The sequence below is a fragment of the Salvelinus sp. IW2-2015 genome, unplaced genomic scaffold (genome assembly GCF_002910315.2).
Source record: "Salvelinus sp. IW2-2015 unplaced genomic scaffold, ASM291031v2 Un_scaffold1140, whole genome shotgun sequence".
Classification (NCBI taxonomy): Eukaryota; Metazoa; Chordata; class Actinopteri; order Salmoniformes; family Salmonidae; genus Salvelinus; species Salvelinus sp. IW2-2015.
The window spans coordinates 136,411-149,620 of record NW_019942751.1 but is presented as its reverse complement, the minus strand read 5'-3'; the positions used below and the strand labels follow the sequence as shown (position 1 = coordinate 149,620).

The following is a 13,210-nucleotide window of genomic DNA, read 5'->3' as shown; positions in this document are numbered from 1 at the left end:
AGTGTTTTGTCATACCCGTTTTGTCATACCCATATGACAAAAATAAGTGTTTTGTCATACCCGTGTCTGATATACCACGGTTGTCAGCCAATCAGCATTCAGGGCTAGAACCACCCAGTTTACCATGTAGTTTTAATCATGTTTTAGGCTATATAGTGTTTGTTTACATTTACTCTATTTACAAACATTGGAGTAAAACAGGCTTATATTTTGGGTTCTGATGGGGTACGACAGTTGAACTAAACTCATGAGGCATTCTATAAATGATATTCTTCAAGAATCAATGTGTACATATTGTAAAATCTATTGGTCGCTAAATCCGGAGAAATTACAGACCATGTAAAAAACTGTTGGCCAATAAATTCATAATGGGCTCCCGAGTGGCGCAGCGGTCCAAGGCACTGCATCTCAGTGCTAGATGCGTCACTACAGACCCTGGTTTAATTCCAGGCCGTATCACAACCGGCCGTGATTGGGAGTCCCATAGGGAGCGGCACACAATTGGCCAAGCGTCATTCGGGTCTGGCCGGGGTAGGCTGTCATTGTAAATAAGAATTTGTTCTTAACTGACTTGCCTAGTTGAATAAAGGTTACATAAACAATAAAAATCTGTCTAGAAGGACCAAGTAAAAACGGTTGGCTGGTATGCCCTCACCCGTCTGAGCGGTCGGCTGTGAATGCCCTCACCCAACAGATTGGTTTGGTTCTGTCCTCTATGGTGCTGTCCAGTTAGAACCTGATTTTGAGGCCCATCACAGTACTCTTGACAGTCACCTCCATACACACACACGCAGACACAGCTGTTTCCATTTGAAGAGGTTTATATGGTTTTGGTAATCTGATTGACGTGGAATCTTATTGTTGTGGTTCTATAAGACAAAGATTTGCACACATGTAAACAGTATTAGTACTGAAGGGACTGTGCGGTGAAGTTAGGTCGAGAAGAGAGGAGCAGGACGGCCTTTTTACACATATCCTTAATTTGTAAAAAGAAAATGTATGTAGCATCTGCTGATTGCCCCTTTAAGCAAATGTCATACTTTATAATTAGTGGCAAAGGATCACATTTGCCAAAGCCCTGGATTTATATATAGGCCGAAACCTTTCATATCACACGTTATACAGTATTACTTTGTTTATAGATTATGTCGTGCTTATTAAGGCTTATTAAGGCTTTATGAATGCCATATAAGCAGAATTGCGCCGGAGGAAATGGTCGCCATTTTACGGGCTCCTAACCAATTGCGCCATTGTGTGTTTTTTGCATTATTTGTAATTTATTTTGTACATAATGTTTCTGCCACTGTCTCTTATGACCCCCGAAAAGAGCTTCTGGATATCAGGACAGTGATTACTCACCTCGTACTGGACAAAGATTTTTTCATTAAGGAGTCGCACGCCAGTGATTTACTTCAGACACCGGACAAGGCCCAAATCCCCATCATTCGCATGAAGAAGAGACAGAGATATCGGTGACGTAAGTCGTGGTGCCTTGTAAGGATTCGACTGCAAGTGGGTAATCCGCCTATACCATCAGTCCTATTAGCCAACGTGCAATCATAGGATAATAAAATGGATGAGCTCCGATCAAGACTAACCTACCAATGGGACGTTAAAAACTGTTATATTTTATGTTTCATCGAGTTGTGGCTGAATGATGACATGGATAACATACAGCTGGCTGGGTTTTCCGTGCATCGGCAAGATAGAACAGCTGCCTCCGATAAGACAAGGGGTGACGGTCTGTGTCAATATGTAAATAACAGCTGGTGCACAAAATCTAATATTACGAAAGTCTAGAGGTTTTGCTCGCCTGAGGTAGAGTATCTATTGATAAGCTGTAGACCACACTATTTACCAAGAGAGTTTTCATCTATATTTTTCAAAGCTGTCTATTTACCACCACAAACTGATGCTGACACTAAGACCACACTCAATGAGCTGTATAAGGCCATAATAAAACAAGACAATTTTCATCCAGAGGCGGCGCTCCTAGTGGCCGGGGACTTTAATGCAGGGAAACTTAAATCCGTTTTTACCTCATTTCTACCAGCATGTTACATGTGCAACCAGAGGAAAAAAACTCTAGACCACCTTTACTCCACACACAAGGATGCATACAAAGCTCTCCCTCGCCCTCCATTTGGCAAATCTGACCATAAATCTATCCTCTAGATTCCTGCTAACAAGCAAAAACTAAAGCAGGAACTACCTGTGACTCGCTCAATACGGAAGTTGTCAGATGACGTAGATGCTAAGCTACAGGACGGTTTTGCTAGGACAGAATGAAATATGTTCTGGGATTCTTCCGATGGCATTGAGGAGTACACAACATCCGTCACTGGATTCATCAATAAGTGCATCGATGATGTCGTCCCAACAGTGACCGTTTGTACATACCCCAACCAGAAGCCATGGATTACAGGCAACATCCGCACTGAGCTGCCGCTTCAAGGAGCGGGACTCTAACCCGGACGCTTATAAGAAATGCCGCTATGCCCTCTGACGAACCATCAAACAGGCAAAGCGTCAATACAGGACTAAGATTGAATTGTACTACACCGTCTCCGTCACTCGTCGGATGTGGCAGGGCTTGCAAACTATTACGGACTACAAAGGGAAGCACAGCCGCGAGCTTCCCAGTGACACAAGCCTACCAGATGAGCTAAATGACTTCTATGCTTGCTTCGAGGCAAGCAACACTGAATCATGCATGAGAGCACCAGCTGTTCTGGATGACTGTGGGATCACGCTCTCGGGAGCCGATGTGAGTAAGACCTTTAAACAGGTCAACATTCACAAGGCCGCAGGTTTTACACGGACGTGTACTCAGAGCATGCACTGACGAACTGTCAAGTGTCTTCACTGACATTTTCAACCTTTCCGGGACCGAGTCTGTAATACCAACATGTTTCAAGGAGACCACCATAGTCCCTGTGCCCAAGAACACAAAGGTAACCTTCCTAAATGACTGCCGACCCGTAGCACTCACGTCTGTGTGTGCCATGAAGTGCTTTGAAAGGCTGGTCATGGATCACATGAACACCACTATCCCAGAAACCCTAGACCCACTCCAATTTGCATACCACCCAACAGACCCACCCAACAGATCTATTGCTATCCACACTGCCCTTTCCCACATGGACAAAAGGAACACCTACATGAGAATGCTATTCATTGACTACAGCTCAGCGTTAAACACCATAGTGCCCTCAAAGCTCATCACTAAGCTAAGGACCCTGGGACTAAACACCTTCCTCTGCAACTGGATCCTGGACTTCCTGATGGGCCGCCCTCAGGTGGTAAGGGTAGGTAACAACACATCTGCCACGCTAATCCTCAACACTGGGCCCCACAAGGGTGTGTGCTCAGTCCCCTCCTGTTCTCCCTGTTCACACATGACTGCATGGCCAAGCAAAACTCCAACACCATCATTAAGTTTGCCAACGACACAACAGTGGTGGTCACCAACAACGATGAGACATCCTATAGGGAGGAGGTCAGAGACCTGGGAGTGTGGTGCCAGAATAACAACCTCTCCCTCAACGTGATCAAGACAAAGGAGATGGTTGTGGACTACAGGAAAAGGAGGGCTGAGCACACCCCCGTTCTCATTGACGGGGCTGTAGTGGAGCAGGTTGAGAGATTCAAGTTCCTTGGTGTCCACATCATGGTCCAAACACACCAAGAAAGTCGTGAAGAGGGCACGACAACGCCTATTCCCCCTCTGGAGAATGAACATATCCTCAAAAGATTCTACAGCTGCACCATCGAGAGCATCCTGACTGGTTACATCACTGCCAGGTATGGCAACTGCTCTGCCTCCGACCGCAAGGCACTACAGAGGGTAGTGTGTACGGCCCAGACCATCCCTGGGGCCAAGCTTCCTGCCATCCAGGACCTCTATACCAGATGGTGTCAGAGTAAGGCCCGAAAAATTGCCAAAGACTCCAGCCACCCAAGTCATAGACTGTTCTCTCTGCTACCGCATGGCAAGCAGTACAGGAGCACCAAGTCTAGGTCCAAAAGACTTCTTAACAGCTTCCACCCCCAAGCCATAAGACTCCTGAACAGCTAATCAAATGGCTACCTGGACTATTTGCATTTTTACGCTGCTGCTACTCTCTGTTTGTTATCTATGCATAGTCACTTTACCTCTACCTACATGTACAGTACCAGTCAAAAGTTTGGACACACCTACTCATTCCAGGGGTTTTCTTTATTTTTTACTATTTTCTACATTGCACAATAATAGTGCAGACATCAAAACTATGAAATAACACATATGGAATCATGTAGTAATCAAAAAAGTGTTAAACAATTCAAAATATATTTTATATTTGAGATTCTTCAAAGTTGCCACCCTTTGCCTTGATGACAGCTTTGCACACTCTTGGAATGTCTTTGTGAGACGCAGAGTAGGTGAACAGATGATCTTTACATGTGTGGGTCCCACCGTGAAGCATTAAGGAGGAGGTGTGATGGTGTGGGGGTGCTTTGCTGGTGACACTCTCTGTGATTTATTTAGAATGCAAGGCACACTTAACCAGCATGGCTACCACAGCATTCTGCAGCGATACACCATCCCATCTAGTGTGGCTATCATTTGTTTTTCAACAGGACAATGACCCAACACACCTCCAGGCTGTGTAAGGGCTATTTGACCAAGAAGGAAAGGGGTGAAGTGCTGCATCAAATGACCTGTCCTCCACAATCACCCAACCTCAACCCAATTGAGATGGTTTGGGATGAGTTGGACCGCAGAGTGAAGGAAAAGCAGCCAACAAGTGCTCAGCATATGTGGGAACTCCTTCAAGACGGTTGGAAAAGCATTCCTGGTGAAGCTGGTTGAGAGAATGCCAAGAGTGTGCAAAGCTGTCATCAAGGCAAGGGGTAGCTACTTTGAAGAATCTGAAATCTAAAATACATTTTGATTTGTTTAACACTGTGGTTACTACATGATTCCAGATGTGTTATTTCATAGTTTTGATGTCTTCACTGTTATTCTACAATGTAGAAAATAGTAAAAATACAGAAAGACCCTTGAATGAATAGGTGTGTCCAAACTTTTGACTGGTACTGTATATATTACCTCAATTACCTCGACTAACCTGTGCCCCCACACATTGACCCTGTACCGGTACCTCTTGTATATAGCCTCACTACTGTTATTTTATTGTTGCTCTTTAATTATTTGTTATTTTTCTATTTTCTCAAAACAAAAATCTTCTTAAACTGCATTGTTGTTTTAGGGCTTGTAAGTAAGCATTTCACTGTAAGGTCTACACCTGTTGTATTCGGCACATGTGACTAATACAATTTGATTTGATTTGATAYAGRGTTTATACATTGTAGTTTGTTTAAAGTGGTASCAAAAGTTAAAAGTACTGYACTAATTGAAGTTACCACGTCTTAAAATAATTTTATTTATAGAGTATGATATCGCGGATACTCCATAGAGGTGATTTTCTCAACCTGGGGACGAACTTGATGCTGTGTTTTCTCTGTGGGATGACATCGGGAGATCCTACAACAGGAAGTGCATTTGGCTTGATGACAAAATATCCTTTGATTGATGGGTAAGTAACAGAGGAAAGTTGTCTTAGTTATTCTGMTTTTCCTAAAATAGAGACAAGTTTATCCTACAATATGCCTTATTATTGGTTAATGATATATTTGTCTGTGCAGAGATACATAGACATTTTTTACCATACCATATGCAGCCTAAAATATTAATAGCTCATGGATTTTCAACAGTAAACTTTTGGAACTTCACCACTAAGTATCCAAAACAAGTGTGGTTCCAAATACAAATAATTACCATCCCAAACTGAGTAATTCAGTATGTAACTCACCCACACACACGTGGTACTGTATGGAGCTGTCGCTTTTGAAATTTGATATATAAAAATCTCCCTCCAGCTCCACCTTGAGTCCCTCGCCTCTATTACATCTGACTGCCTCATCCCTTTCTCTCCTAGACATAATGACCTAGCTTTGATGCTGAGGATTCTCCACGACAACAGACTGAGTCAGGTTGACCTGCACAACATCAGCAAAGTGGCCACGGACATCAACAGACTCACAACGGGACATGTCGGCGCTCAGGTAGGTTAATATATGGTTAATAGTAGCCTAAGTGTGTGTGTGTGTGTGTTTGTGTGTGCGTGTGTATGCGTGTGCATGTTTCTGTGTGTGTGTGAGTGTGTATGTGTGTCCGTGCATGTGCACACTGAGTTGTACTAAAGCCATAATACCCTTCTAACTCAAGTGTTGCTCTCTGACCCCCCTGCTTTGTCTCTGCCCCCTGCTTTGTCTCTGCCCCCCTGCTTTGTCTCTTCCCCATCTGCTTTGTCTCTTCCCCATCTGCTTGTCTCTGCCCCATCTGCTTTGTCTCTGCCCCCCTGCTTTGTCTCTGACCCCCTGCTTTGTCTCTGACCCCTGCTTTGTCTCTGCCCCATCTGCTTTGTCTCTGCCCCCCTGCTTTGTCTCGACCCCCTGCTTTGTCTCTGGCCCATCTGCTTTGTCTCCTGACCCCCTGCTTTGTCTCTGCCCCCCTGCTTTGTCTCTGCCCCATCTGCTTTGTCTCTGCCCATCTGCTTTGTCTCTGACCCATTGCTTTGTCTCTGCCCCATCTGCTTTGTCTCTTGCCCCATCTGCTTTGTCCTGCCCCATCTGCTTTGTCTCTGCCCCATCTGCTTTGTCTCTGCCCCATCTGCTTTGTCTCTGACCCATGCTTTGTCTCTGCCCCATCTGCTTTGTCTCTGACCCATCTGCTTTGTCTCTGACCCCATGCTTTGCTCTGCCCCATCTGCTTTGTCTCTGCCCCATCTGCCTTGTCTCTGCCCCACTTGCTTTGTCTCTGCCCCATCTGCTTTGTCTCTGACCCCCTGCTTTGCTCTGACCCCATGCTTTGTCTCTGACCCCATGCTTTGTCTCTGCCCCATCTGCTTTGTCTCTGCCCCATCTGCTTTGTCTCTGCCCCATCTGCTTTGTCTCTGACCCCATCTGCTTTGTCTCTGACCCCATGCTTTATCTCTGCCCCCATCTGCTTTGTCTCTGACCCCATGCTTTGTCTCTGCCCCATCTGCTTTGTCTCTGCCCCATCTGCTTTGTCTCTGACCCCTGCTTGTTCTGCCCCATCTGCTTTGTCTCTGCCCCATCTGCTTTGTCTCTGACCCATCTGCTTTGTCTCTGACCCCATGCTTTGTCTCTGACCCATCTCATGCTCTGATCAGGTGTTTGCAGCCTACGTGTTGTTGTGCGCCCAGGCGAAGGATGCTGTGAGGCTCACACTGGAACAGATAGACGTGATCAACCGTATGTGTACAGAGAACCCGGAACTGGAGCTATTACATCTGCCAAAGGTATGATATACCAGGGGTATGCAAGTAGATTTAGCCGCGGGCCGATATTTTTCTGTGAGAATGGTCGTTGGCCGTAACATAATTATAATAATTTGTACACTGCATATTGACCACAAATAAGCCTAGCATTTGAAAATAACTGTTACCTCCGTCGTTGAATGAGTGAGACCAAAGAAAGTGTTCATGATAATTTAATAATGAAACACAGACAAAACAATATAAACGAACGTTAAAGTTCTGCAGGGCTCTCACTACTGTGCAAAAACAACTTCCCACAAACTAGGGTGAAAAAACGGCTGACTAAGATATCGATTCCCAATCAGAGACAACGATAGACAGCTGCCTCTGATTGGGAACCATACCCGGCCAACAAAGAAATAGAAAACTAGAATGCCCACCCAAATCACCCAAATCACAAATAAAAAGGCTCTCTAAGGTCAGGGCGTCACAATAACAATAGTTTCATACTTTGATTACATTGAGACATGATTATGTTTCTTTTTTTATTTGTGGGAATACTTGTGAACAGATTTCTTAAGTTATTATATATTTTTTTCTGAATTCCTGGTGATTTTAGTATTTGTTCCCCCTAAAAAAACTCAGAGTGTATGTGAATGTGTGTGGTTTCGTGTGCGAATGTCAGTGTAGTGTGTGTGTGAGTGTATGCTGTATATGGTGTATACAGTATATAGTCTAGGGAGTGTGTATAGAGTCAGTGCAAGATAGGGTCAATACAGATAGTCCGGGGTAACCATTTAATTAACTATTTAGCAGCCTTATGGCTTGGGGGTAGAAGCTGTTCTGTAGCCTGTTGTTCTGAGAGCCGATGCTCTGGTACCGTTTGCAGGGCGGTGGCAGAGAAAACAGTCTATGGCTGTAGGATTTCTCATTGCCGTCGGTAATCAGGCCTACCACCGTCGCGTTGTCAGCAAACTTGATGATGGTTTTGGAGTCGTGCGTGGCCACGCAGTCGTGGGTGAACAGGGAGTACAGGAGGGGACTAAACACACAACCCTGAGGGGCCCCTGTGTTGAGGGTCAGCATGGCGGAGGTGTTGTTGCCTACCCTCACCACCTGGGGGGCGGCCTGTCAGGAAGTCCAGGATCCAGTTGCAGAGGGAGGTGTTCAGTCCCAGGGTCCCGAGCTTCGTGATGAGCTTGGAGGGGATTATGGTGTTGAACGCTGAGCTGTAGTCTATCAACAGTATTCTCTCATAGTTATTTCCCCTCTTGTCCAGGTGGGAGAGAGCAGTGTGAAGTTTAATTGAGATTGCATCATCTGTTGGAGTGGGTCCAGGATGTCTGGGATGATGGTGTTGATGTGTGTCATGACCAGCCTTTCAATGCACTTCATAAATACAGATGCGAGTGCTACTGGACGGTAGTCATTTAGGCAGGTTACCTTGGAGTTCTTAGGAACAGGAACAATGGTGGGCAGCTTCAAACATGTTGGGCTTATAGACTGGGCAAGGAGACACTTGCCAGCTGGTCTTCTGGCCTGTAATTTACGCTCTCTGAAGTAATTTGATGGGTTTTCCAAATGGATCTTTCCACCAATATATGGAAATGCGTGGGTGTCTAAGTGGGTTGATGCCTGGTAAAAACATATTTCTGCCCAAATTACAGTAGTATGATGATAATGATGATGATGATGATGATGATGATGTGTGTGTGTGTATCATGTGTGTGTATTCAACAGAACTAAATGACACTAAGAGGATAGCGTGTCTGATCAGCATTGAGGGAGGTCATTCTATAGACAGCAGCCTGCCAACCCTGCGTATGTTTTACCAGCTGGGGGTTCGCTCCATGGCCCTCACACACACCTGCAACACGCCTTGGTGAGCACACGCACGCACGCACGCACGCACGCACGCACACACACACACACACACACACACACACTTATGACTTCCTCGCAGTCATCAAACGAGCAAAAGGACAATATAGGAATAAGGTGGAATCATATTAAACAGGCTCTGACGCCCGCTGCATGTGGCAGGGGCTACAGTCCATTACGGATTACAAAGGAAGACCAACCGTGATCTGCCCAACGATTCCTTTCTACCAGACGAACTCAATGCATTTTATGCGCGCTTTGTCAGCAACAACATCGAGCCGGGGGTGAGGGCCGTCACCGACCCAGAGGACTGGGTGATCTCGCTCTCCTAGGTCGACGTGAGAAGAGTCTTTAATCAGGTCAACACCCGCAAGGCCACACGTCTCAATGTTATTCCAGGGCGCGTTCTCAGAGCATGTGCAGAACAGCTGGCAGGCATATTCACAGTAGTTTCCAACCTCTCCTTGTCCCAGTCTGTAATCCCCACATTTTGAGATGACCACAATCATTCCTGTACCTAAGAACTCTAAGGCTTCATGCTACAATGATTACCGCCTTGTAGCACTCACTTCTGTAATCATGAYGTGCTTTGAGAGACTGTTTATGGCACACATTATCTCTACCATCCCAGCCACCCTAGACCCACTCCAATTTGRATACCGCCCAAACAAATCCATCGACGACGCAATCTCTATTGCTTTCCACACTGCCCTCACCTACCTAGATAAGAGGAATACCTGTGTGAGAATGCTGTTCATTGACTACAGCTCAGCGTTCAACACCATTGTCCCCTCCAATCTCACCACCAAGCATAAGACTCTTTGTCTGAAAACCTCCTTCTGCAACTGGATCCTGGACTTCCTGACGGGCCGACCCCAGTTGGTGAGGGTAGACAACATCACCTCCACCACGCTGACCCTCAACACAGGGGCCCCACAGGGGTGTGTGCTTAGTCCCCTCCTTTGCTTCCTGTTCACCCACAACTGTGTGGCCACGCACGACTCCAACACAACGGTGGTACGCCTGATAACCGGCAATGATGAGACAGCCTACAGGGAGGAGGTCAGTGACCTGGCAGTGTGGTGCCGGAGCAACAACCTCTCCCTCAATGCCAGCAAGACCAAGGAGCTGATCGAGGACTGCAGGAAACGGGGGGTGAGCACGCCGCCATCCACATCAACGTTGCGGCAGTGGAGCAGGTGTCCAAATCACTAAAGTCTTAAAATGGTCCAAACACACACGCACAGTCGTGAAGACGGCGCAACAGTGCCTTTTCCCCCTCAGGAGGTTGAAAGGGTTTGGCATGGGCCCTCAAATCCTGAAAGATTCTACAGCTCTACCATTGAGAGCATATTGACTAGCTGCATCATTGCTTGGTGTGGCAATAGCACCACCCTCGATCGCATGGCGCTACAGAGGGTTTATGCAGAAAGCACAGTACATCACTAGGGCCGAGCTCCCTGCCATCCAGGACCTCTATTTCAGGCAGTATGAAAAGAAGACCCAGAAAATCGTCTAAGACCCCAACCACCCAAGCCATAGACTATTTTCTCTGCTGCCGCATGGCAAGAGGTACCAGTGCATAAAGTCTGACACCAACAGGCTCTTGAACAGCTTCTATCCCCAAGCGATACAACTGATAAATAGCTACACGGACTGAGTTTACCTTGTATTTTTATTTACCTTTTATTTCAACATTTGCCCACTCACAGAGCCCTACACACTCACACACACTGTCACTCCAACACACACACACACAAACACTCACTCAATAATTTGCTCACAAACACATGCATACAGTTGAAGTCGGAAGTTTACATACACTTAGGTTGGAGTCATTAAAACTCGTTTTTCAAACACTCCACAAATGTCTTGTTAACAAACAATAGTTTTGACAAGTCGGTTAGGACATCTACTTTGTGCATGACACAAGTCATTTTTCCAACAATTGTTTACAGACAGATTATTTCACTGTATCACAATTCCTGTGGGTCASAAGTTTACATACACTAAGTTGACTGTGCTTTTAAACAACTTGGAAAATTCCAGAAAATGATTTCATGGCTTTAGAAGCTTCTGATGGGCTTATTGACATCATTTGAGTCAATTGGAGGTGTACCTGTGGATGTATTTCAAGGCCTACCTTCAAACGCAGTGCATCTTTGCTTGACATCATGGGAAAATCNTGGGTGAACAGGGAGTACAGGAGAGGGCTGAGAACGCACCCTTGTGGGGCCCCAGTGTTGAGGATCAGCAGGGTGGAGATGTTGTTACCTACCCTCACCACCTGGGGGCGGCCCGTCAGGAAGTCCAGGACCCAGTTGCACAGGTCTCGAGCTTGATGACGAGTTTGGAGGATACTATGGTGTTATATGCTGAGCTATAGTCGATAGGAATAGGAATACCTATGTGAGAATGCTGTTCATTGACTACAGCTCAGCGTTCAACACCATTATCCCCTCCAATCTCGCCAACAAGCATATGACTCTGGGTCTGAAAACCTCCTTCTGCAACTGGATCATGGACTTCCTGACGGGCCGACCCCAGTTGGTGAGGGTAGACAACATAAGCTTCTATCCCCAAGCAATACAACTGATAAATAGCTACATGGACTGAGTTTACCTTGTATCTTTATTTACCTTTTTTTTCATATTTTTGCTCTCACAGAGCCCTACACACTCACACACACTGTCACTCCAACACACACACACAAACACTCACTCCATAATTTTCTCACTAACATATACATATATACTGACTCTACACACCTGCACACTCACTCACATGCAAGCTGCTGCTACTCTGTTTAACTTATATCCTGCTGCCTAGCGCCCTTACCCCTATACATATCTACCTCTATCACTCCAGTATCCCTGCACATGGAAGTATGGTATTGGATATTACTTTTTAAGTATTTATTGTACAGTATATAGTATGCTTACTTATTTACTTTATTGTGTATTTCATATTTCTTATTCTTATTTCTTGTGTTTTTTTGTTTTTTTAATACATTGGCATTGATTATTGCATTGTTGGGTTTTGAGTTTGCAAGAAAGGCATTTCACTGTACTTGTGCAAAACTTACAGACTCATGCACAATATTTGTTATATTTTGGTTTGACATCTTAGGTTCTTGCTACTGGGCTATAACACAGTATTTTTTTATTGCTTCAGGGCTGAGTCCTCCTCAACAATTTATGATGTCTATCAAAGAGAAAATGACAGCCTAACAGACTTCGGTAAGGTAAGGTGAACCTTTAACACTAAGTCTGTGTTCAAGCCAATACTTGTAGCCTACGCTGGTCACTTCAGGCGTCATACTGGAGCGTAATGACATTTCGGCACACTAACGTCTTCAGGGACACCTGAAGTCAACAAGCTGGAGAGGTTAGAACAAACTTTGTACAGTCAGAGCAGGTGGATCAGAAGCTCCGCKGGGGRGGTCCCTTCAGTCCTCTGATATACTGCTACACAGACCAGTTATATTTGCATGATTTACWTGATTTATTATTCATCATTGGCTCCTGCATGTGATGGACCAATACCTCACGAGGCTTCCTCTCTTCAAGTTGAGACCTTGAAACTGAAATACCTGAAATAACTGAAACACCCAGAGCAATGTTCTGGGCGTACTGCCAAGTTACTTKTCAGTGATAGAGAGGATTCCTCCATACACGATCAGTCAGTCACCCACATGAACCCATCCAAATGGTTATTAGAAAAGCAGCATTGATTTGATACARAAACATAACATTTTCCTTCACAGTCTCTAGGAGTTGTACACAAACATTCTTGATCCTTGACGATTTTTAGGGAGCTGTGTAAGACTGATGTGATCCCCAGTCGCAACTGAGCGTTTTACTGTTTGAAGTGTTCACTGTTTGTAGATAATTGGCGCAAAGTGTTGTATGTTTTTCACTGTCAGCAGATATGCACAATGGCGTACATAGAGCACGTAATATATAATTACTGGGAAACCTCACAGCAAGTGGTAACATGATCTT

The 13,210-nt window shown here is 45.2% G+C and overlaps 1 protein-coding gene across 1 annotated transcript in view; it reads left to right on the top strand.

The window, feature by feature from the left end:
* Positions 1–1,493: 1,493 nt before the first annotated feature.
* Positions 1,494–13,210, top strand: part of LOC112069875 (dipeptidase 2-like) — a 17,767-nt gene continuing 6,050 nt past the window's right edge. Inside the window, 7 exon segments of the mRNA XM_070438760.1 lie at positions 1,494–1,512; positions 5,434–5,579; positions 5,982–6,108; positions 7,239–7,350; positions 7,353–7,367; positions 9,066–9,207; positions 12,381–12,450. Of these exon segments, the coding sequence (XP_070294861.1) occupies positions 5,437–5,579; positions 5,982–6,108; positions 7,239–7,350; positions 7,353–7,367; positions 9,066–9,207; positions 12,381–12,450 (609 nt within the window). The 5' untranslated portion in view covers positions 1,494–1,512; positions 5,434–5,436.